The sequence below is a fragment of the Falco naumanni genome, chromosome 2 (genome assembly GCF_017639655.2).
Source record: "Falco naumanni isolate bFalNau1 chromosome 2, bFalNau1.pat, whole genome shotgun sequence".
Lineage (NCBI taxonomy): Eukaryota > Metazoa > Chordata > Aves > Falconiformes > Falconidae > Falco > Falco naumanni.
The window spans coordinates 66,585,999-66,612,197 of NC_054055.1; the positions used below are offsets into that span (position 1 = coordinate 66,585,999).

The 26,199-nt window shown below is 38.5% G+C and overlaps 1 protein-coding gene and 1 long non-coding RNA gene across 5 annotated transcripts; one reads left to right on the forward strand and one right to left on the reverse strand.

Annotated features, from left to right (window-relative positions):
- UPF3A (UPF3A regulator of nonsense mediated mRNA decay) lies at nt 1–25,615 on the forward strand. Of its 4 annotated transcripts, none has more exons than XM_040584617.1 (10): nt 1–290; nt 2,167–2,273; nt 10,600–10,706; nt 12,618–12,716; nt 12,811–12,921; nt 16,325–16,380; nt 16,473–16,631; nt 18,399–18,559; nt 21,928–22,222; nt 25,120–25,615. In XM_040584617.1, the coding sequence occupies exons 1-10, from the start codon at nt 57–59 to the stop codon at nt 25,291–25,293; spliced, it is 1,503 nt and encodes a 500-aa protein (XP_040440551.1). In that variant the 5' UTR covers nt 1–56; the 3' UTR covers nt 25,294–25,615. The 4 variants fall into 4 exon arrangements, with proteins under 4 accessions (XP_040440551.1, XP_040440549.1, XP_040440547.1 ...); XM_040584615.1 differs by having other exon boundaries at nt 16–290; nt 21,928–22,002; XM_040584613.1 differs by having other exon boundaries at nt 16–290; nt 21,928–22,166; nt 25,120–25,342.
- LOC121083840 lies at nt 406–17,774 on the reverse strand. The gene is made up of 3 exons (XR_005826503.1): nt 17,765–17,774; nt 7,680–7,682; nt 406–1,215 (listed from the first exon to the last, which is right to left on the reverse strand). It is a non-coding gene; the product is annotated as an uncharacterized LOC121083840 (long non-coding RNA).
- Nucleotides 25,616–26,199: the final 584 nt, after the last annotated feature.

The following is a 26,199-nucleotide window of genomic DNA, read 5'->3' on the forward strand; positions in this document are numbered from 1 at the left end:
GCCAGTTCTCGCGAGGTTCCCGCCTCGGTGCGGGCGGCGGCGGCCGCGGTTCCTCCATGCGGTCGGAGCGAGAGGCCGGGCCGGGGCTGATGCGGGGCGGTGGCCGCGAGAAGTGGCCCATGGACATCCCGCTGCGGCGGGAGTCGCCTCGCCGCGACCCGGACGCTCCGCCAAACCCGCCGCTGGCGCCGCCACCTTCCCCGCCCTCCCTGCTGCTGCCGCCGCCGCCGCCGCCGCTTCAGCCCGTGCCGGGTAAACAGCGAGATGAGAAGAAGACGGCTCTAAGCAAAGTGAGGGGGCGCGGGCGCGGCTCCGGCGGGGCGGGGGCGCTCCGGGGCGGGAGGGGGCGGCTGGGGCGGGGGGCGGCGGCGGGGCGCCCTGCTGGGCCGCCGGGCAGCGCGGGTGTGCCCAGGGCCGGCTCCTCAGCCGCGGGGGTGTTCGCTGCGGCGCTCTGGGGGCCCGGCAGGTTTGCCTGGCGCTTCGCCCTTAGCTCATCAAGTCCAGACTGGCTGTTGCTGTGGTACCGCAGCTCCTGCGAGGGCAAGAGCACTGCTGTCGCCCCGGCTTTATTGGAGCGCTTTTACGTAGAGTACTGAGAGATTTGATTTATTCCCAGTTTCTAAACTGGAAGACTGGAACACTGAAAATCACTGTTAACTTAAATTTAAGCTAAATTCAGATTGTGGCAAGAAATGGAAGTAGATTGTCTGGAATTTTATGGCTATTTTATTGCTTGTGTGTGCTGGCTTCGTTCTGCCCCAAAGGTTTCTGTACGGTTTCCTGGCCTTAATTATTGCTCGGTTGCCCAGGTGTGGTGGGCTGAATTTAGCCAACTGCTCTCTCATTCATTCCTTCCTCAGCAGGACAGGGGAAGAAAATAAGATGAAAGAATGCATGGGTTGCGATAAAGACGTGGAGATCGCTTACTATGTGCCGTCACAGGCAAACCACAGGCAACTTGGAGAAAATTAATTTATTGCTAATAAAAAAAATTAGAAGTAGCATGGTGTGGAACAAAGATGAAAACTGAAACGTCTTCCCATCCTTCCCCCTTCCTTCCAAGGCCCTGTGTCACCTGCTCCCAAGCAGTGCAGGTGGACAGGGAATGGGAGTTGTGGATGGGGCATAACTGCTCCTCTCTGCTATTCCTTCCTTCTTACGCTCTTCCCCTGCTTCAGTGTGGGGTCCCTGCCATGGGCTGCCGTCCTTCATGAACTGGTCCTTCATGAAATGTTCCAGCGGGGGTCCCTCCCACATGGTGGAGTTGTTCATGTGTTTCTGCAGCACGTGTCTATCATGGGCTGCAGTCCTTCAGGATAAACCTGCTCCAGCATGGGCTCCTCTCCACAGGCTGCAGGTTCTATCAGAAAACCTGCTCCTGAGTGGGCTCTCCATGAGCTGTAGCTCCCTTCAGGGCATCTCCACCTGAAGCATGGGTTTCCTTCCCCATAGGCTGCGGTGTGGATATCTGATCCAAAGTGATACTCCATGAGCTGCCTCACCATGGTCTCTATGAGAGTCTCTGCTCCGGCATCTGGAGATCATCCTCCTCTCTTTCTTCTTTCACCTTGGTGTCTGCAGGCCTGTTTCTCACACTGTTTTCCCTTTGCTTCTCTGTTTCACACACTGCTGCGCAGCTTTTTCTGTCCTTTCTTAAGTACCTTTTCCCAGAGTCACCCCCATCTTGGCTGTTGGGCTCAGCCACTTCTAGCAAATCCATGGCTGTGTCTGGCATAGGACAGCCCTGGCCTCTCCGTGCAGAGGCTGCCGTGGAGCCCCTGGACACGTAAACCTAATACGCTAAGATAGTGTTGTAATGAAAGACTTTAAAAGTTAGTTCAAACAATTTTAAAAAAAGATACTGTAAAAATATATTTTTGGTTGGTAAAATATTTTGTTATTGGCTATATTGCAATGGTTATCAAGCTTTTCATCAGAATATTTCAGTTACTCTACAATTTGACAGTATTAGCAGAAACTGAGATAGGGAAATTGTTCCATCTGTCAGCAAGTCCAAAAAGGTAAATCACTAGAAGGAAGGCCCATGCTCCAATTGAAGTTCCCAATTTGAGGAAGAGCTTTTAAAGAGGAGTAATACTATTTGTTTAGTCTCTTTCTACAATATTTAGATCAAAGATAAATCTCCATTTTCTTTTATATATGCAGGTAGTTATTCGACGGCTCCCTCCTTGTCTAACTAAGGAGCAACTGGAGGAACAGCTACATCCTCTACCTGCCCATGATTATTTTGAGTTTTGCACTGCTGATCCCAGGTGAGGCTGAGCTGTTTGTATAGGTTTTCAGATGCTTAAAACCCAATTAAGGTATTTTGAACATACTGAATCACATATTTTTTTTCTGGTTTGTTAGTTTTGTTCAGTTACTTCAAGTATTTCTGAAAAGCTGGATATATCTGTAGAGGCAATGTATTCCTGGCTTTTTCTTTTGTGCTGGTGATTTTAAAAACAGAAGTCTCTTGTATATGGATAGAGCATAATTTGGTTTAAAACACTGATATTTCTTTTAACCGTCATTGGTAAAATGAGGCAGACTTACCAGCTCTGTGAAGGAGTCAGCCTAGGGCAAATATCACATAAGTTTTTTCATGAGTGCTATTTGAGCTTATTTCTTTGTTTGCTTACATGGGTTTGTATTTATTTTGTAAAGTTTTCCAGATGATCCATTTTTGTTCATTTTTTTCTTATGCAAAAATAAAAAAAATATGGTTGATTTAACATAAATCAGAATTGCTAGTGTATTTGTATCATTTACTCAGCACCACAGTGGTAAAATACGATTAGCTTTCGAACGAAACAATTTCCAGAAGACAAGGAGCTTAACCACTAAAATAAACAAAATACTTTGTATGCTACCATCTGCATGTGTTCTGAAAAATAAAAGCGCAAGATCTGTCTTGAGCCTGTCTTAGTGTGTGATGAATCACCCTCCACAGGCACCATATTCTTTCCATTGATTACAGAGGGATACTGGATGGTTACTGCTGACCAACTTTTAAAGTTACAGGGGACCCCACCCAGAGCAGATAGCTTTTCTTTTATTAGGGAATTGTTTGTGACAAATTGCTTTTGACCAGTCTAGTTCTTGGGCTGATTTTGTTTGAAAGGATGCTACCACTTCTTGCCACCACTGTGTTATTAGATGTTAACTGTGACTATATAGGCTCTCTCAGAGGCAACCCCACAATCAGAACGAAGCAAATGTATGTTTAGTGAAACTAGTTGCCTCACCTAGGTAGTTACATATATGTGCAGCAAGAAAATAGTAGGTGTTTCAGCTTTTCTGGTGGAAGCACAAAGGATGTGAAGTTTTATTCTGATTGGAAGTCTTTGTAGGTATTTACATTTGTCTTCTGAACCTCATCATCAATGTTTCCAAATGGGTTTCTTTAAGGCTTCTGTCCCAGCTATTCATTTGATAAGTGAAAAATATCACAGGCAAACAAATTTTTTTTCTGAAGAATGTCTCTGTCCTCAGTGTGTTTTGCTGTAAAATGCCAGGTAACAGTTAAAAAATAAAATTTTAATTTTCCAGAATAATTGCTGGCATAAGAATTTAGGGAGTCGGCCATCTTAGAAAAGTCAAGTCACTTACAACAGTTGTACATACAAAGTTTAATTTTCTCTACTTTTATGTGATGAAATTTGGAGTACTTAAAAAGCTTGTTGTCTGCTCATTTAATTGCATCCATGTCAGGTTACTGATTAAAGATATTGTGACTTTTCTCTCATGCTGTGTTATTAGTCATGTACTTTCATATAGCTAGGGACGGAACATAGTATATATTAAAAAGTTTGTTAGATCACGTATCTGACAGTAGTTCATTCTGGTGGAGGGGTGAGGACATACTTAAAACATTTTAAAAATTCATTTGCCTTGAAGAGCAGATCTTGGTGATTAAAAGTAACAATGTCTGAAGAAAATAAAGATGTATTTCTTAAATTGCTTTGGTACTAGACTTCAAGATGCTGCAAGCAAAGAATACACATTTTTAAACTTTTGAACAATGAATTCTCTGATACATGGTACTTGGATTGTCAGTTTCCTTGAGTCCTGTGTATGAGCCCTGTAATAAAACAGCGATACAGGAGAAAAATGTTCTCTTCCTCCTGAGTTTTGGATTTGTGTTCTCTCCTGCCTTCACAAATTTATACTCTCTAGAAAAAAGTCTTTTCATATAAGTTTGAATTTTGCAGCATGAACTGTTTTGTATTCACTTTTTTTGCTTCATTTTGCTTCTTAAAAATTATGCTTACTTACAAAAGATGTATTTTTTCAGAATGGATTTATCTTTACAGGGTTCGTATGGCTACAGCTTCTTGCGGTGAACCATGCAGTTTACATGGGCATTTAGCTGCAGTTCTGCAAAGTATTGGCTTGACTGCTTACCTGTTCTTTGACTGGCCCAGGATCACTTCACCCATTTTGAATGCTGACACATACCTATGTACATCTGTTTATGGCTTAACTCTATATATGTTCACACACTGTAGAATATACAGTAAACTTCCAGAAATTACAAGTTAGAGACAAAATTAATACAGTGAGTTTTGATCTCCTCATACAGCAGAGAAATCTCTTCTGTGTGTAAAGCATTGTATTGCAGTAATCTGTCTTGTTATGGACAGTTGACAAAATTTCAGAAAATTCTGTGCATGTGTCTTCACACTATTCCAGCTAACAGAAGGAGCTACAGGACAAGGTGGGCATGCTGTCTCTACCGCGCCGTCTGTCTTTCACTGATTAGCTTTTTTCTAGATCCTGTATCGTGTGCATATGAGCAACCAGTCCAGAGAATTCAGTGACAATATGACATGGAAAGATTCAAAGCAAATTCTAACGAGAAGCTACTCAGTGAAGAGGATCTGTTTGTTGGAAAGAGAAAGGGGTATACAAATGTTTTGATGCAGAAGCAGACAAATTTGCCTTAAGAGCTGTAACATCTCAGTTTAACCCCAGCCTGAGTAGCTCTGGATAACTGAACTTTCTAAGAGCTTATTTAGGTTTCTGTAGAGTGCAGACTTTTTTTTTGTTCTTCACACACCGTTAAACCACAGAACTCCTTTTCAGAAATTGATGCCAGCAATGATGGAGACTGAAAACTGTTCAGGAGCAGTTAGACAAATAAATATCTATGAGAACATATTAAACACAAGGATACAAATTCTGTATTAAGAAGTCCCTAGACTGCAACTAGCTGAAATTATACGCTAGGTGAAGTGTCAGTGTATCGTTTCCATTTCTTAATAAACTTCTAAGCATCCTCTGCTAGTTGCTGTCAGAAAGAGGACTAGAGAAGTCTAACTGTAGCTGTTCCTACATTTTTATTTCCAAGGTCATCTCACCATAAAGGACAAAACAAACAAGATATGTTTGGAGAAACTCCAGTTTCTCTTTTTTTCGCAGTCTAAAGGTCATCAAAGTTTACAATGTCTTATAGGCAAGCTATAACACTTTTTAAAATTTCATTTAAGTAAAGTCATTAATGTATAACACTTTTTCAGTTAACATCCGTGTCAGTAAAATAATTTTAGAAAGTGACTGTTGCATTGTGTTTCGTTCATTTTTTTCAGATTCATCTGATCTACTGCATGACGTTTATTCTCTCTTGTACATTGACATCACAATACAAACAAAACGTTCTGTGACTGATATGGTGGCCTTCAGAGATCTAAATTTAGATTTATTATTTAAATCAATTTAGATTTGTTGGGTAGACACATCATTTGATACCTGATAATAAAGATTCTGCCTTCCTGACAGTCTGTCTTGTTCTCAAACTCCAAATATTAACTATTTTTTCCAGATACTTTTTTTTTTGTCTGCAAGTTGATGTTTCTGAGTCTTCTAAAACTTGAGTCAAGTGCTTGAGCTCTGACTCTGCAGGATTTGGGTCATTGCTTGGGCGTGGTACTGAGCTAGGACTCGTTAATATCGTTGTGAGGTTATAAAAGTAAAGAGATCTGAACAGGAGCTTTGCTTATGTGAAACCTAGTCAGATAGTTGATGCCATGCCACATACTGCAGACTGTGATAAAGCTTCTTGCAAACAGCACTCCTCCTTTTCCCTTCATAAATTATTACCAACATCTTGCTTAGGGTTATTGTAGGCAAATAGCATTAATGCTGTAGGATGATGGTATGCACCCAGGAACAGCTGCTTTGAAGGGGCAGCACCGTTAGAGCTTCTAGGGAACCACCACAACAGTGTTCTGGATGGAATGAGTAACAGTCAGTCATTGCAACCGTGCAGTGTTTCTGCTTCTCCTCTGCTGTGCAAATTGTGCTCGTTTATACATGTGTAAAAAGGAAAGGCTGGGTTAAGTTAATATTAAGCCAATTCCGTCCACTATGTGAATGACCACAGAAGGTGAGAGATGACGGTGAAGGCCAGTGAATTTTAGCTTGACATGACAATGTAGATGATGAGTTATCCATTTGATCAGAAATTATTAGGTAATATAGGAATGGGTGGAGGAGTTTAACACTCCAAAATTAGATGTAGAGATCCACATATTTAACATATTTATGTACATGTTAGTATGTATGTATGTGTGTGTGTATGCGTGTGTGTGTGTAAATATATATATATACACACACACACACACATATACCATGACTGACAAGTTGACAGCTTTTTTTTTACCAAGATATGATGGCTGTTTTTCTGGCTTACATGTTGCTGTTTATACTGTAGATAACTATTTACAATCACTTTCCTGTATACCAGTCTTTTTACACAATTGCGTTAAAAGATACTTTGTAGAAGTAAACTATTAGAATGTATTTTTTATTAAAACTGTTATAAAAGTAAGGTCTTGAAAAGATGATAGACTAAGTGTTATAGAAATACACGTAACCTAAAAGATTGAATGCCCTTGAATGCACAGCAGAAAACAAAGTGTGTTGTACTGAAGAAATGTGTACAGTCAAGTCTCATCTGGGTTGTTTCCATAGAGATTGCTCTAAGTGATATCCCAGAAATGCCAATATTATGTGCAGTGTATCTGTCCAAAACATGATATGGATGGAAAGCAATGTTATAGACAGCAAACATATGGCAAAATAGAATCAGCTGTCTAGTGTAAACCTTAACCATGCAACCCCAAAACTGAATTTCAGATCCTGAACAAAACCTACACTGGTAGATACTTTAATAAAGGAGGGGGCACAGAGAGTCCACAGAGTCTAGTGGCCCTTCTGTAGAATTCAGCTGAACAGCAAAATCGTGAAGCGCAAAGGCTGTATTTTATCCAATAATTGCTGAGTACAAAGTACAGAAGTAAGGCAGAAATGTTTGTTCCTAGGAGAGGGTAGTAGCTACAAAGTGCCTGTGGCCGTGAAACCCTGGGCATTTGCTACACGGTCACACAGTGGGTAGGTGAAGAGGGACTCCAGGGTTGGGAGCAGCAGCTGGAAGTCAAGTGTCTGAAACCCAGCGTAAGAGACAGTGTTTTATATTTAGGCCAGTGCTAAGCATTTCTGATTTGCTAGGTTTAATAAGCTTCCCATTATAGAGAGTGAATTTTATGCTTTTTTTTTTTTTTAGGCACACCACTTTGCTAGGTAAGAAGCCTAAGTTAGGTGTCTGAAACACTCAGGTGATCAGGGGTTTATCCACTTAAGCGCTCTTGACAGCTAACTTGCATGCATGTAAGAACCAGCTCTTTATTTGTAGAAGTGGCTCCATCAGAGAAGGAACCTGTAATTGCTAAGCATTGTTGTAGCTGTGTTTCTGCAACCTTCTACCCTGATACACAGCAACAATAATGAACAGACAATCCTATTTTATTGTGCTGCTGTGCACATCAATATCTTATTGTGCACAAGCATGCTTTTATATTTTTGTATGTTTGTGCTGATGTGAATGAAGTTCTTGAAGATGTTAATAATGTATTGCAGTAACATTGGATCACTTATTGGCAAGGTAAATTCTAAATCTCTGCTTTCCAGAGTCCCATTTATATGTTTCAGACTCATTATTTTTTTTACTAAAAAATTCTTAATAACCATATCAAATGTTTCTCTATTTTGAAAGATACCCACTGTGATAAGCCTAAGCTGAAAATGTTAAAGAAAATACTATGTTGTGTTCCAGGAAAAGATTGTGTTGCCAAAGCAGATGAAACAGATGATGTACAAGCTAAAGGAAGCAAGAAAAGAATAAGTTTCTATTTTCAGTTCTGTTTCACAATGGTTGTGTGCCCAACCATAAGGTTCTAAGTTACTGCAGGGAAAAAAAAAATCCCAACTACATGATGAAGCTGTTTGCTGTGCACTAAGACAGAGAAGTGTCACAATAATGTATTGGGTAGGACACTTACCTGAGTCCCAGTCTTTGATCTACAGAAAGTTTTGGTGTTTTACAAAAACTGAAGATACATAAAACACTAAAATCGTTGTTTAGACTAGGAACTGAAACTCAATTTCTCAATCTCAGATGGTAATAACTGGGCTGAAAAATAATGCTCCCTCAAGATTACTGGTTTTGTCTTGTGAATCTTCAGCGCTTCAAGTGTATAATTATATTTGGTATCTCTAATGTCAGGCTTCATTTAATCTAAACATCAAAGAACATGAAACATAAGAGTAGTCCTGTTAACATGACAGAAAAGGAAGTTTACTTCTTGGGAGCCACCAGTTATCAAAGAGACTTCGTTGTTTCAGCCATTAGGCAGCACATTTCTTCCAGCACAGCTATGGATTGACACAACTAAATGTCCTCTTTTACGTACACTTGTAGGCCTTTTTGAAAGATATTTTTTAAAACTGTATTTAATGATAAAAATTGTTACTTTTTTTTTTTTTTTTGCTGTGAAACCAATGAGAAGAAAGCTGGCTTGTTTCATCTGCTTTGCACCTTGGTGGTAGCTCCACAGCCACCTTTGAGATACCTTGTGTTGCATATGCAGACTGGAGGTTTGCAAATCTGATCACAGAGGATTCTGCAGGGTTTGCAGAACCCCATGACAAAACATAGCCATGTGCCACCATGCACGTTTGGTCAAGTTGTCTAGAGGTTACTTGCAAGCAGTCCACAGCTGTGTGGCAGCTGAGCATGCTGTGCCTGTGTCTTTCAGCACTGCTTTGTGTCAGCAGCACAGCCCTAGCTGTGCCATGGCAGGCATTGTTGTGGTTACCTGCTTATAGTTCACTCAGTGGTGTTCCCATCCTAGAATATCAAAGTATAGTGAATATATATGGATGAAACAGCTCTTCCTTAGAAGTAAAAGCCTTACATTCTACGTGCTGTCGAAACACTCCATAGCTGGTTTTTGCAAAATATCCAAATGAAAAAAGCCCTTTGGGTTTTTTTAAACATTTCTCCAGGCTGCAATATCAAACACACATTTGGTGGGTTTACAAAATTATTGGTTAGTTATTCACAGCAATGCTCTTCATGGCCACCTTCTAACACCCAAAGTGGAATCTGTATGGATACATGTCTGAAAAATAAAAAATTTCTTGGTTTGTAGTAACTTGCTTTGAGCTGCCGTGTGCATGGATCCTGTGATTGAACACATATCTTTTGGTCTTTCTCACTCATTGTGAAATCTGATTCTGAAATAGCTGTGGGATTAAATTACAGTTGCAACTGTGTGTTTATTGTCTCCTGCTGCTGGTGGTGAGTTTGTCTGAAGACAGGCCATATGTGGCAATAGTATTATGAACATAGGTATTGTAAAGTTATGGGCTTGTGTTCAGATATGTTCAAAAATCTGGTGTAATACATAGCTGTTATTGAAGGCAGTTTAAGCTGAACTATTTTATATCACAGTTGCAGGGGTTTAAAGCACGTACATGGCGTGATTCACAATAACTTAGCTGATGGGTGGTAATTCATTAAATTACCTCTGTTTCTTTGTGGTTGGTGGCATGCCAGCCCTGAGGTTTTTGTATGGCACATTAAACATTTACCCTTGGAGTGGGATTTATGCCAGTAAATTCTTGACAACTCAGATATTTTTTTTTTAGGTAAGTACTTGTTCATTCTTTTGCTAGAAATGCTATAGATTTTCACAGTAATTGTCCTTCACAACTAGACATTGCGTATGTATTGATACACATGTATGTCAGGTGGCATGTATTTGTATATAATTCAGTGGATTATCTTGTCAATTTAGTCTTTCATAAAGGTGGAAATATCTTTAAATATAGTGACAGCTTGTCAACTGCCCTTTCACTGGGAGCTTTTATTACCTTCTCCCATTTCAGCAACAGTAGACTTTCTTAGCACAACCAAGAAGTTCGCCAAAAGCATGCTGTTATTCGTATTTCTTAAGTCATGAAATACTAGACTTAAAGCTTTGATCCTGCGCAGTGGAAACATATGCTCCATAATTTAGGGAGACAAAAATTTGTCTCAGGAAAAAATTCACAGTTGCACCCAGGAAGCTGTTCAGTTACTTTCTGTCATATGTATAATTAGGTATGTGTATGTAAAGACTTTGATATGCATGTTTAAGGTAGCCTTTTCTCAAAGAAGGTGAGAATTGCAGTGTGAGCCTTCTAGTTTTACCTTTTTTCCTAGTCCTAAACAGAATAGTAAATAACAGAAAATAAAATTGTTTCTTGTTGCAGCCTTTATCCTCATCTCTACTCAAGAGCATACATTAACTTTAGAAATCCTGAGGACATCCTTCTTTTTAGAGATCGCTTTGATGGCTATGTCTTCATTGATAATAAAGGTTGGACTATTTGTAAGATATTAAGTGTGTATATATACATATACCATTTTAGAACATTCATTTACTTCCTTTTTGCTAATTATGCCAGGCTTTTCTCTCAATATACAGTTCCATCACATACAAATATATTAAAATCTAGCACTTAATGAAGTGCAGAATACATTTGTCTGTGCAGTCTTGCTTGTCTGTGTTGTGTGCATGCTTTATCTGCGTTCTTGTACCTTAAGCAGTATGGTATTAAGACAGTTATGTTACGCAAGCCTCACAATTCATCACAGCAGAAATGGAACACGTTTCAAGCATGAGTTGTTACATCTTCAGTGCATTTCTGTGAGATGAAGTTGTGCTACTTATTCCTATTTTGAAAAAGGAAGACAAAAACTTGACTTCATCGTTTTGGCTACCCACTGTGAGATATGTACAGCGTAACTTTTTAGAGCATTTACAGACAGCTTGAGTCCCAAGAACAAGAGTCAGAAAAGTGGTTGCCATCTTTAAAATGTTCAGTCTGCAGAAGTTTGCCCAGCAGTAGAGAAAAACTCGGTAATATAGGTGTGGATAAATCCAGGTCTCCTACAGTAGCATGAAACTCCCATAGCCAAGAAATGGCGCTTTCCCTTTAGCGGTTCCTTGCCTCCTTCACTCATACCTTTTGTAAAAAATTGCATGGGTTGTATAAACCAGACATAGATGTGTGGGTTTCTGTCTGTTCTGTACATGCAGTGTTGCAGAGGTTGTGTGAAAACGAGTCCTGTCCACTCCTGCTGGAGGGTTGATCAAGAAGCTGGCTGTCAAACTAAAAATTCCTCTTCCACGTTTCCTACCTGAGATATTTTATAGGCTTCTAACTTACTCAGATTTGGATAGATTTTTCGAGAGATGGAGAACACCACATTCCTCACAGTGTGGTTCCCAGATTGAAAATTCTGGATGTTTTTAGGTTAAAAACTAGAAAGAAACTTTTCTTGAGATTCTGCCAAGGCTTCACTTCGCCTAAATTAAACATGCTCTTCAGTGTTACACTGGACAGAAGCGAGAATATTCTGTGCACTGCAAAACCGAGTTTGGATGCAGCTGGACAGTTCAGCATGATCGATTGTGCAAATAAAAGAGCACAAGTTTTGATCAAAGGTGCCCTCTGGTGAGGCTTGTGGCAGCACTGCATTTATTAAAACAAGGATTACCAGGTTCAATAAGGTTAACACATGTTCTAGCAGATTTAAGCCAATCTTTCAGTGGACTTGAGCAAACTGTAATCTTGAGCTTGCTACAAGTGGAAACCAGGCGAAATTCAAAAGCTGCATACAGACATCTGACTCCAGTCCAAAGAAGAGTCCAGTATTTAAGGCAGAATTCAAAACAAAGAATCCATGTCAGTAAACACAAGCATCATAAATAGAAAAAAAGATTCACACAATTCTACATTCTGAATTTTACAGTTCTGGTTCTGAAAGAAGGTGGTATGTTTTAGTATTACCCAGCATTTATTTCTTTTTTAAGCCTTTAAGCAACAAAACTTTACAGAAGCAACTCAATTGTTTCAGATTATTTCCAAGTAGTACTTATCACTTGTCAGGCTGAGATTTTATGTAAATTTTTGTAATCAATGAACTATAAATGATAATGAAAGAATTGTATTGTGCACAGTAGTCATCTTCATTTTGACTGTCTTTGTTAGCATGTCCAAAAAGCACTCAGTGTTTATGTATATAATTAAAATATAAATGTGTTCTGTTTTGAATTTAAAGTACTGCTACATGTGATTTTTCATTAGAAGTTTAGGATAGGATTATAGAAAAATTCACCTTGAAGTAAGACTGTTCAACACAAGTTTCAAGAGTTTTGAAAATTTTGCTTGACTGTAGGGAGGGTTTCTCCCCCTCAGAAAATTAAGCGTTGTTCTCTTTTAAGGTTTGGAGTATCCTGCAGTGGTTGAATTTGCTCCATTCCAGAAGATTTCAAAAAAGAAGCTGAAGAAGAAAGATGCAAAAGCCGGGAGCATTGAAGACGGTAAACACATTTTCTTGGTGTCACAGTGGAGAATAGATTCCATTTCTGTCATGCATTGCAAAGTATTAACATAATGCAAAAATTTTTTTTACAGATCCAGAATATAGGAAATTTTTAGAGAGTTATTGCGCTGATGAAGAGAAAGTCTGTGCCAATCCTGAGATTCTTTTGGGAGAGATTGAGGCCAAAACAAGGGAACTCATTGGTCTGTTTTCTTGATTTTTTTTTGTATTATTGAGAATATTAAATATCTTATTTTTATATCTTTATGATATTAGCTGCAAGAGTTGACCTGTTCAGTCTAACAGATTGAGATTATCGTAGTTAAATTTTTGTTACCCAGCCAAGTGGTGGCAGGAAACAGCCCATCTACTCCTTTAAGTCTCTATGCATGGAATCACTTGACTTCACTGGAAGTTAAGCATGCACAGTGGCTTCAGAAATAGGTCCTTAATATTTCTGAATACTTACAGGTGTATTAGAAGATGGAAGATTTATTTTTAAAAGATAAAATAGCTGAATACTTAACAATTGATCTCTGATATTAGCTGCTTTTATTGAGAAACATGAAATTATCTCTCTGTTCTCACTGTCAAGGTTCTGCAAAAGCTTTGCAAGTAAGGCAACACCTTGTTTTCTGTATGCATGCAGCATGACTTTCACAGTCTCGGGGAGAATCTTTAGTAAGATGAACACTGAAATCTTTAATGCCAGTATGCAGTTCTCAGGATGACATGGAATACTGATGTGCTGTGTTTCCAAGTGACAACATGCAGAACAATTACTCTTTCCCTAGGCGTGACAATCTAGTAGGAAAAATACCAACCTTTGCTGTTACTTCTTTACAGTGTAAAAATAGACACCTCTTTTGGTTAGAATCATAGAATCGTTTAGGTAGGAAAACACCTCTGAAGATCATTGAGTCCAGCTGCAAACCTAACGCTGCCTGAGTCCACCACTAAACCATGTCCCTAAGCACATCTACATGTCTTTTAAATACCTCTAGGGGTGGTGACTCCACCACTTCCCTGGGCAGCCTGGTCCCGTTCTTAATAACCCTTTCAGTGAAGAAATTTTCTTAATATCCAATCTAAACCTCCCCGGTGCAACTTGAAGCCGTTTCCTTTTGTCCTATCACTTGTTACTGCTGTTTGAGAGTTGGCTGGGGAGATTTGGCACTTAAAACTATTTAAAGGAAATAAAAGTGTTAAAAGTATGGACGTTTAGGTAATTCTGTTATTAGTAAAACTTGTTTGTTGCTCTTCTAGATAGGGAAGTTCCCCAAAATTTTTCATTTACCCCAAGTCTTCCATAGTATCTGATAGCAGAGTGAAAACAATCAGAATTTTATGATTTACAAAAAGTTTACAGTTTCAGGCAAGATTTATTAACTTAAAAATATTCTATCAATGGAAATGATTAGTCTTGAGTTGCAGATCTCCAAATAACAGTATTGGCTGAAGGCAGCTTTACATTCGGAGTTTTAATGTTTTGTTTCTGTTAAACCACAGGAAATCAAATTAGTTGCTTTATTCTTTCTGCTATTCAAAGCTGTGGCCATTGCTATCAATATAAAAACAAAGGTTACTTCAGTGGATAGCTTGTTTATAGCAAAATTACTTAAGGGTTTAGTTGTATGTTCAGTTTCAAAGGTGTTACTCCTACTGAAGCCAATGAAAGATGTGCCCAGGACTTTGTTGGCAGAATCGGGCCTCACATTCTCAGCATTTCTCCAGGTAGTGTTACCAAAACCCAGCGTGTTTTATGTGTCATGTATGATGTGTTAGCTCATCAGTTTCAGTATGACAGAGAGATACAAAACAGATTTTCTCTGTAACGAGATGAAGATGCTCATTCTTCTGGCTTGTTTGTAGAGAGCAAGATAAACTATGAGAGTTATTGCTGACACAGGTCTTCGTTTTGTAATTTGTTTTCTTTTACAATTCATAAAACATTTTAAGGAAAACCTCTTAAATTTTTATTTGCAGTAAAGCCCATAAATAAGATGGGTAAAGTTCAGGTTTGATAAACATTCATTTTTGCCCTCCTCTTCTGATCATACTTATCACACTACCTCTCTCCCTTGAACTTCAAGTATATTTTCTGATTAAGCTGCTTGTACCGCAGCCTTAATCAAGACTAAGGTCAAGTTCTGGACTCCCAGTGCAGCTTGTCCTTTCCCCAAACCCTCCAGTAACAATTTGTGATCACTTTCAGCATGGAACAGTGCTCAGAGGTGGACACTGCTCAGACACAGGAACCTACAGGAGCAGGAAAGAGGCAGAGCTGCAGATCTTAGGGACTGGTAGGGAGGGTGCTGGGGACCCAAATTTTTTCAGTATGGGGGAGGCAGCATGGGAAATCTAGGGATAGAGGGAGGAAAATCTCAAGTCAACAACCTTTTTTGGTTGTTGCTTTTGACTGTTGTTACTTGCTTAAAATAAATACTGAATTCGGTCTAGTCTTCCCGTTCATAACTGTGTAACAAGGTTTTGTCATTAACGAATGGGTTGCCCCCAGAATATTTATACTTTCAAGACAAAAAAATGCAGATGTTTTGGGGTATGAATTGTGTCTAGATTTTGGCTATGCCATTTCAAATTCAATGATTTTTTTTTATTATTTCTTCCTTTTTATTATTTTTTCTTCCAAATCCTGTCATGCATTCCAATAATGAAATTTTCTTCTGGTTTGAGGAAGAATATTATACATAATTGTAGGGCAATTTCTAGTAGTAAACATTTTCTGTAACTGTTACCCTGGGACGTCTAAGGTTGACAACATTTGTTGTAACTACTCACAGCTGTAAGTACATGAATTCCAAGTTTGAATTCAGCATTGACAGTCATGAATGCTATGCTATACGTGATACAGGATTTGATGATGTTCTCCTAGTTTTTGTAGAATTTGGGGATGGTTCAGGCAGATGGCTTAGGCTAGATTTTGGAGTGTGAAGACAGCTCTGTAACATAAGAATGGCTGTGTGATCCAGTAGATGAGGTATTCTATTTGTTATTTGGGAAGCTGGAGCTTTATTGAATCTGCTGATACTTTGCTATGTAACCTGGGAGAAACCACTTATATCTTATTCATCCTGTTTTCCCATGGAGAGATGAATGCTAAATGGTAGTTAAATGGAAATGTTGTATGAGAGTAAAAATGTTTCCTTCATGATGTACTTCAAAATCTGGGATTGAAAAGTGCTGTGTGAGATTACAGTAATGTGGGCTGTTGTGAACAGCAATATAGCTAGGTTTTGATGTACAAAATTAAAATGTAGGAGGAGATTCTGAACCCGTTTCTTTCCATTTTGGTGAAATAACCATTCTATGAGCAAGAGAAAAAAGTCTCTTGAACTGAAAAGATAATGACTTTTAATTAAATAATCATGCAACATACCTCTGTTGCTTGTACCCCTAGCAACAAAAAAGCAACACAGTGTTTCTAAAATGGAACAATGGGAACGCATTCAAAAATATATAACCAAATAGTTTTATTAATTATTTAGCTCCCTTGCAGATAAAGCTAGAAAAAAGGGGTTAGTGCTAAAGTAAATGAGTACATATTTTAGGAGTTGAACACTATATCACAAATTTTTTGTGTTTTAGCTAGAAGAACAACACCCCTTTTGGAATATATTAAAAATAGAAAATTAGAAAAGCAGGTACGTTCAGACTTTTGCCTGAAGTTCAACATTTAAGTTTTCACGTGTTTTTTTGTTGGACAATTTACAATTAATAATTTTGAACTCTTCAGAGAATACGAGAAGAGAAAAGAGAAGAGCGAAGGCGGAGAGAATTGGAGAAGAAACGTCTGCGGGAGGAAGAGAAAAGGAAGCGTAGAGAAGAAGAAAGACGGAAGAGAAAAGAAGTGGAGAAACAAAAGAAATTTTCTGAAAAAGAAATAAGGATCAAGGTACCTTAATGAAAAAAGACTACTCTTCTGTTGTAGTTATCCAGAAGTTCCTTTAGTATCTCACCGTTTGTTTAGTGTACTACAATACAGTGTGGATATACCAAGCCAGTTTTGACTGGAAGGGAAAGTAATGTAGGGCTTTGGCTAGGTGGTGCTGTTAGAAAGTGTGACTAATTGTCATAGGTACAGCGATGTGCTGATGCAGTTATGGCAGATAACTCAGATATCTTTATACATGCTGCTTTCTATGCCAACATAACCTGACAGAACCAAATTGTTCTGTGCCAACATGTTGGAAGATGATTGCAAATACAGCTTTAACAGTTTCTGCCATGTAAATCCTCATCTAGCATATGTGTGGAGAGTTTTTCATGTTTATGCTCAGAACTGGTGTATTTTAATAGTAGCTTTAACCAAGTCTTGCTAATTTCAGTCTGCGCTGCCTTGTAACTATCTGGATGGATGTGCTTTTATTGACTTCACTTAGGTGGATGTATTTTGTGCTATTAAGTCTGGACATCTAAAACTTTATTTGTATGAGATGACATAGATAAAAACTATTCATCTGAACTAAATTTTGTGATGATGGAAAGGCTTTATAGGCTGTTTTCTTGAAGAGGAAAATTGATACACCAGTCTGTAGCTTAATGCAAGGACACAGACTCGCTCCAGATCTTGTGGTGGGGAGAAGCCACAGAGCTGTGTATTTCTTTCCTCTTTTCTTCCTGGACAACAGTTTTCTTCACCTGGAGGTATAAAAATAGTAAGTTCTGAAACTGAATTACAGACTTTTTGTATCTGGGCATAAAGAAAAACACTGTAGTTGAGAAGAAAAGCGACTTGCTCCTTAAAATGTATTACTCAAAACTGGTTGTCCAAAAACTCCAGTATTTATGGCATTTCTGTGGTGATGTGACCTTGAAAGCTAGTTCTGTCTCTGAAAGAAAAGGAGAATATTACTCGAGAGAAACATTGCAGAAGTTTTAGATATTGGAGAAGAGTAATGTGTGCTCATTTCAGAAAAACTGGTGGAATGAAAAAATTGATAAGATGTTCTGCTTATTCCTGTTATGTTAGAGAAATAGTTTGAGTCAGTCGGTCCTTCTATAAAGATTATTCCTGTAATGCTAGACACTGCTCAAGCCCTCTGGGGGCTATTTGTTACGAAAGGAATAGACTTGACAATCTTCATCTCTGAGGTGAAAATGTAATGTGATCTTTCCTGCTAATACCATAGTTTTTTGCTCAGTCTGTATCTCTTGTGTCAGGCTGTATTTATACTAAGCACCTACTATATGCCAGTCTATCCCAAGTAGTTCATGTGGCACACATTTTGTATGTAGTATTTCAAGGGATAGAAGTATTAATCCTGCTCTCTTTGTGGTGTCGTAGAGGTTCTACTTACTGTGTTGGCAATAACGCTGAACTCTGTTATATGATTTCTAAGAAATCGTAGACCATAATAATGTCTTTATATATAAAACTCAGGAGAGAAGAGTAGGTAACTGCTTTCTGCAGTATTCTCAGCATATTTGAAACTGTGCAGTTGAATGCTTGTGAATTACTGTCACTCCTTAGCACAAGTAAACTGCCCTTTTTAAATAACTTCAAAGTTCATACTTTTAAAATACATTCCTAGCATTTTAATAAGATATTTTCAACCTTAAATATTGAAGGAGGTTGCTGATATATGTAATACGTTGTTAAAATGTCTGTTACGACAGAGGGTAATAGTTTTACATCATACTATATACAAATATCTCTTAGCTTCTCAAGAAGCCTGAAAAAGGAGATGAACTGGCCAGTGAAAAGCACAAAGAAAAAGGTGAAGAAGCTGACATTGAGGAAAAAAATTGGGATAAATCACCTGGATCTGGGAGTATAAAATCCAAATCTTTGGAGGGTTCACTGAAAGAACTTAAGGAAAAGTAAGTAATATTTATATTTTAGGCTTCAATTTATATCTTAAATGCTTTCATCTCAAGTCTTAAACATGATAGAAGTGGTGCATTAACTGGGTGTTTTTTCAGCAAATAACTGATTTCATTCTGTGTGTGAACAAATCTTTCACTGTACTTTTTGTAAAAGGTGTTTAGTAACAGCTTACTGGCCTGGTGGCAGTATTAGTGGATGCAAAGTGTTATTTGTGATATGTCTTGAAATCCCAGATTAGAATGGTCTCTGTTTGAAAAGGTATTCAGATTTCATTCTTACTTCACCTGTTCCCCATCAAGAGCTCAGGTAAGGCCCTCCTTCCATTACTGATGGAAGGCTAAACTGGCTAGGTTGCCTTCACGCTTGGTTTTGCTGCAATAAGCATATAAATGTTTTTGGACAATGGCAGAATAGTTAAGGTATGAATGATAGCCTTGTGATAGACACATTGAGAAGGCTGTCTCCCAATGCCGTTTGTGTTACTGTGCTACATTGTGTTACAATAGTAGGAACAAGAGGTATAGCTTAGGCCTGTTACTACTATAGCCTGTAAAAAGTGTTACACATTTGCAGCAGTTGCATCTCTCTTTTGTCCTTCGGCAGGTCTGTCCCATCGCAAGCAGGATTCACTCATAAGATATGTAAGATACGTAACTAAGAATACGCTGCTGAGATAAATAGTACTTGGTTCTTCAGTAGAGCTTTGCAGCTAAGCTCTCAAAAGTACTTTGCAGTACATAAGGACAAGCTGTAGCATTCAAATAAGTTACCTAAGGTATTATGTATATATATAAAGTATATGAGGAAGTTTGGGACTGTGCTCTAGGAGCCTTGCAGGCTTACCTACCTATTCTGAGTAGTTTAAATTTTACCTTTGTCCACATAGGTTCTTGATTTTTTTAAAAAAAATACACAGGAGCTGCAAACTTTCTCTTAATGGCAAATAGAAAAATAACGAAAATTTTTAAAATCTATTTAAATTCTTTAAAAAATAAAAAAAACCCTGGAAAATAAAACCACTGAATTTGCTAATTGAAGGAATGGTTCACCAATAATATCCTGCATGCATTATTCATCTCAGATATGGGCTCAGTGTTTCAGTATGTTGAGTATGTCCTGAAAGATGCTGAAAAGTTGCATTTCCTATTCTCTAATGCAAATTGAAAATATTCAGCAACTCTGTTCTTCAACAAGGGAGACAACAGGGTCAACAGAAACACTTGCAGGGGCAAGTCAGTTGTTTGCTAATAAGGCTTTTTATGTGTTAAGCTTTTGGTGGTGCCATAAAACGTTTTTACTATGGATCCTTTAATAAGGCATTAATGTAGATTTTCCAGGTGTAACACAGAGTCCTTTTGGCTGCTCAGCTACAGTAAGTGTTACATTGTCTTTCCAAGTGTTCATTTCATCATGATTATTAGTGGGTGCGATTAGGTAGTAAGCTATGAGCTATTTCAACTGGATCAGAAATAAAGTTGAAACTACTTTGACTCAGAAGTCAGTAATAAACTGTAGCTTCCAATTTTAGCTGCAAGAGACTGAATTGCCTGTTTGAAATAATGTTGTAAAGCTCAGTAGCAATAGCTATCTACCACAAATTAAGACCTCGGTATGAGATGCATGGTCACATATGGATTGGAAGCTATACCAACAGAAATATGCTTCCATTCCCTTTACTTCCATTCATTTCTGCTTTCTCTGTCTTTGGGTGTGTAACTTTCTCTTTTACCTAGACTTTGTAATTGCTTACCCCACCATTTCCCCTGTTGCCTGCCTGTTCACTGTGGCTGAATTTAGAAAACTGCTTTAACCACTTTTGAAGTGGAGTTTGTATCCCTGTCACCTGCCTACCTCCAGGCACATCCATTCCTTCCTTACCCACAGTAACAGGCAGGGGAAGAGACAGGTACCAGGCAATGCTACAGCAACAAATCGAGATGTGTCTTTCTGGCTTTTTGGAAGGTCATGCTCTGAGCCTTGCTAGAACTTCAAGTTAGTGTCTAGAATAGCATATTAGACGTGAAACAAAACAACTTACAGCCACATACCCCTTGAGAGTCAGCATAGTATTTTATATATATGTTTCTGTGCTACAGGTATGGTATCTCTGTAATTATGATTGATTCAGATGCCTGGGATATTGCTGCCACTTGGTGAATGTGTTAGGCTGGCACAAGCAGAGTCTTGCAAAATGCTGAATAACTTACCTGTCATTCAGGTTGTTTTGCAGACCTCCAGCTCTTCCTGAGATGGGGCTCCTGTCTTGGCAGCCCCAACGATGCCCAGGTTCATGGTAGAGGTTGAGCATTTTCACAGTTCTGTTATTTTAGTTTAAAAAGTGATACAGAAAGGTCTTCTATTGATGTGGAACCCTTCTAAATGAGCAGCATATCACTGTTTTATCATGACACCATTAGAAAATCTCCATCCTCTCTGATTCTGTCTGCTGATTCACAAAATGTGAGCAGATTGTACAAAAGCACTTTCCTGTTTCAATTTTAAGTAGTTATACATATTTAATATATAAAAAGAAGCTGCCTGTATTTGTTCCCTTTAAAGTTCAATCTATTCTGTAATCTTTCTTCATTATTTGCAGATTGGCTGTATGAGAGAACCACTCGCTTGCTGAGCAGGAACAATGAAGTAAATTAAGAGAGCTGAGAATTGTATCAGACAGGCAGCAAAATGTTACAGACTAAATAGTCTTTATAACATAAACCTGTTGCAGCATAGCAGAAATTAAGTATTATGTTGTGGTAAGGTAATGGCCTTTTGCCTAAATAAAATATGCAAAGGTAGACTAAATTACCTGGAGACACAGTAAACAAAAGCCTGGAACATAAGTATTCATTTTCACAAATGCTTTCTGCAAGTTGCAGCATCAGTGAGTAGAGTCTTAAAACTTTACAATTTGTTACATGATACCTGCACAATTCCTTCGGGCCCAGAATGTTCCCATTCAAGGGAATACTCATGTATATGAGTTACCTCAAGAACAAGCTACAAGGGCTAATAACGAAGCGTGTGTTTATGTGAAGAGTATGGCAGAACTATGTATGGGATTGTAGAGAGGGATACAAATTGAAGAACAGGCCTTCCACAGCAGTTGCACAAAAGTCCGATCTTGCTTGCAAAGCTTTGTCTGCTATTTTGCACTGAACGCCTTAGTCAAGGGCCGGTCATACGTGGATGAGACATTCAGCAAAATTGCACATAACTCCTTTTTAATGAGAAGAGAACAACCTTGCCATACAATTGATCTAAATACTGTTGCAAAGGAAAGCTTTGTGTTGTATCCCTCAGCGACTTTTTTTTTACTGTTAATTGCTTTGATTTTCTTTGGTTTCATACATACTTGTAGGTCACAAAATGATAGTGACAAAGAGCAAAGAGATTTGGAGAGAAGATTTCGAGAAAAAGAACCTGAAAGACAAAGGTATCGACTGGATGATGGCAGAAAGCATAGAGCTCACTATGAGTTTGACAAGTTTGTGAGAAGGAATGAAGAAGAGCTGAAATGGGGGAAAGGATACAACCAAGACAGAGGAAAGAAAGGGAACTACAACTACAGCTTCACTGTGGAGGCAGTAGACAAACTGGGTAAAGAGGACAAGTGTGATGACATGGCATCCAAAAAGGAGCGCATAAGAAATAAGGTTCTTTTATTCATTTAGGATAATCTTTCATTAGTTAAATACGCTTCGAGATCACAGGTTTTACTTTTGCAAACTCAGCATAAAGATGCTTTTTCAAAAAAAGCAATTCTTTATTTCATTTTCAGTAAAAAACAGGCTGCTTTCTGTTGTTATCAGAGGACAATAGCAGTTAAAATAAGTTAAGATTACAGGTCTCTGCTCTTTCACATTTACAATATATAGAAGACATACTGTCTTCCTTTAAGCCCTAGCATTTTTAGAGCGCTATTCTTGGAAGCCTTGTATTTTATGAGTCTATTAAAAATTGTTACACTTCTGATCTGTAATGAAATATATAAACTGTGGCATACTAGCCTTTTAAAAAGGTACTTCCATTACCCAGCTCATAAAGTAATTATGTTATGGATTAGCCAGGCATTGCTTGGTAGAGGAACCATAAGGACTTAAATAAAGCGCTAATTTGGAGACCATTGTATTTAGAGGGTGTAAATGTGCAAATTCTTCAGTATTGTATACCTGCCAGTATGAAAAGGCTGTTGTTTGGTTAGGACAAATTATCCTCACAGTCATTGTCAGGGAAGGAGCAGGTGCAAAACCAGTGCAAGCAGGGTGTGTGGTAGAGCTGTGCCTTATTGTGTCCCAGAGACACAGGGCATCATTTTTCTCAGACTGTCTGAATTTGTGGATGTGCCAGGGTCTTTTCAGGAGGTGGCTTTCCATGTCACCCTCATTTTCTCTCCCTTCTGAGCCTGGATTTTCCACAAAAGATAACCAAAACACTGTTTTGTGTAGAATTTTTTTCTACATGTGAAACTCTTTCAAAGTAAGTGACTGATTTGTGATGTGGATTAAGGCTGACAGGGAGTAAACTTACCACATGCAGAGTGAGTCTGTATGGAGCGTGCGCAGAGCAAGCCCAGGTGGACTCACTGCGCGTAAAGTAAATCACCTTGTGCAAACACAGAAAGCCTGGTGTGCCCCACTTCTTGTTTATGCAAAGGTTAATGGGCAGTATGGGTGAGTTTTATCTGCATGTATACATTAGCCACTTTCCATGTTACACCAGCAGCTCAGGCTGTAGAAAAGTCAGAAAAATGGCTAGTTCAGAAATGGGAAGATGGGAAAAACCATTTTCCTCATGCGTGTGATGCTGCTGTTGAAATCTGGCAAAATAACCTGCAGCCTTGGAACTGGATGGTGGGTCTTGGGGGACCTTTGGTCAAGCCTTAAGAAGCTGCCTCCTTTATTTCTTCCCATCACACATCTGGTAGCTTGCTGAGCCTCTGGATTAGTCCACACTTCAAGTGCTAGATTTGTTCCCTAAAGACAATAAGCAGTATCAGTAAAGTTTTTTCAGTGTGGTGACTTTTCCTTAGAGTATTTGTCACATAGAGAAGAGCTAAGGGCTGAGTTTTAAAACTTACCTATAGAATTAACAATGCCAACACAAGTTTTTAGGCAGAGATCGAACTTCTATCTGTAAGATTTAATTAGAAAATGGGAAATTTCTGGTGTAAGTAACAGTTGTGCTAGCTTTCACGCAAACTGCAAGGTTCAGAGTCTTGTGATACGAAAAATTGTTTGGACCCTTTATTACAAACTTCCCAATGGGTACTGTTTGTCAGAGGATCTAGTTTTATGCAAATGTTTATGATATAGAAAGATGTGTGTTATGCATTTCATACCACACTACAAAGCACCAACTAGAATGATCTAGTTGTATGGCCCAATAGTGAATCTTGGTATCTGGTCTAAAGAGATGCGAGGAAAAAAGTGGAGCAAAAAAGATAAAGGTGAAGGAAAAAGAAAGAAAAGGGGAAAATGCGTATTGGGAATAAGAATGAAAGAACAAAAGACCAGAATGACTTCAGATTATGAAGGTAGTTGAAAATTAATGTAGTTTGATGTAGGACAGTTTCAGTGCTCTGCCACTGTCTTAAAACAGGCTGTTAAATTTTATTCGCTAAACTTAAGACTTTGGTCAATAAGCTTAGGTTTTGGTGAATGGATTGCTTCATAACATTAAAAACTGGTATTTGCTAGAGTATGTATGTTGAGACAGTATGTTTTATTACTGAAATTTCAAGACCAAAAAGTGTTCTCAGGAGCTATGGAACATCACCATTTGCAAGTCTGAGGTGTCTTTTCCTTGTAAACTGGCTCCTTCCATTTTCCAGTGACCAAGTCAGCATGAGTGTATGATTGGGTCACTCACAAAGCCTGCAAATAGTCAAATTGTACTTACTTTGTTTGTTATCAGTGGGTGAATTCCCCAGCTCCCATACTCGGTATGGAAGGCATGATGAAGTGGAACAATAACTGCAATTTCATTTTGATATGTATAATTCAAATGTACATTCCATGTTTAAATCATGGTAATGAGTGATGATTTGAAAGGTACTGCACACATATCAACTGGTAAAGTTCAGTTGAGGATAGTTTTCTAGCTGTTACCTGCTAAACTGTTCTCCAATTTGTCTTTTTTTTAAATGCTCGTATTTAATATTTGTTGTTCATCTGCAGAGTTGCAAGTGCGCAGGCTGCTGTTCTCGGTTGGTGTTAGTGAATGGTGTAACATTTTTCAAGTTCTGCCTGTAATACTGTGTTTGATAGTTGACTGCAGTATGTCTGCTTGTTTATGTCAAATGTATCATAGGATCTTTAATTTTTACAGTTGTATTTATTCAAAATGCTTGGCTCCCAAGAATAGTGTTCTAAACAAGACAGATATTAAATAGTCGGTTCTCATTACACTCCATTTTTTTCGTGGGTCTTACGAAATGTAAAGTGATTTAACACAGAATCTGCTTTCTTCACAAACATTCATCACTTTAAAATCCCACATATGTCTCCCTCACAGGTTTCCCAGAGCATTAACCACATCTCCTTTCTTCTAGGATCGCCCAGCCATGCAGTTATACCAGCCAGGAGCTCGCATTCGAACACATATGGGATCTACAAGTAAAACCTATGACTGCAGTGGGAAATCCTTTGAAGATGCTCTTGATAAAAAGTATGAAGCAGATAATTCAGCTGGAGGTGGTTCTGAGAAGAGCGAAGAAGCAGAATAAAACAAACTGGAGGAAAGACTCGTGAAAAGGGGTGAACTTCAGATACAGTGTCATGACAAAAAAATCCATCAGACTTTCAGAAATCCACAGGCAATTGCACCAACAAAATTATAATATCTCTGCCTCTTACTTTTTGTAAAATACAAGGGAAGAGTGACTGGAAACATATAAAGTATGTTACAGCTAGGAATATTGTTGCTTTTTTACAAAAAGCAGCACAAACACTATTTGCCTAATTTAAAAGCAGTTCAATATTTTATTAGATTTACCTTGAAATAGAAAACCTCTAATAGTTTTAAAGGAGTATTTATATAAGACTTTTCAGAAGCTATTTCACCTTTTCAAGTCTAAAGAACTGAAGTGTACATTTGCATCAGTTGGAAATCTGAGGCTTTAAAGGTATTAGGTGCATGACATGAGGGTCACGGGACCCCTTCCTGCAAGTGGCAGCGCGGGGGCTGCTGCAGGGAGTTGCAGGTGGTCTCGGTGGGACTGGCCCTGTGAGGAAGCTCTGGAGCCAGTAGTGTTTGCAGGATGAGGCCCACAGTTTGCACAGTTGTGAGAAGTGTCTGTTGGTAGCTGTACCTCATTGTGTTTACATTGTTTTTCAATTAACTATAGCGTCAGGTGTTAGTAAAGCTGTAAGTATGTTGTTAGAGAGTTTGTCATTTTCTGAGCCACTTTTGCCTTTTATGTTTTAATAGATTATTGTGCTTAAAACAGGAGAAAGCTAACGCAAACCTCAGCACTTAAACAATATATCTGGTTTTAATAAATTAGCTGTTTTTTTATGTTTTTGACAACTGACTTTTAAAAAAAAGTTGTTGTACAGTGATGACTTTTTATATGCTAATGTTTCATATAAGTTGTGGTTGCGGGATTTGGAAAATATGATACGTGAACATT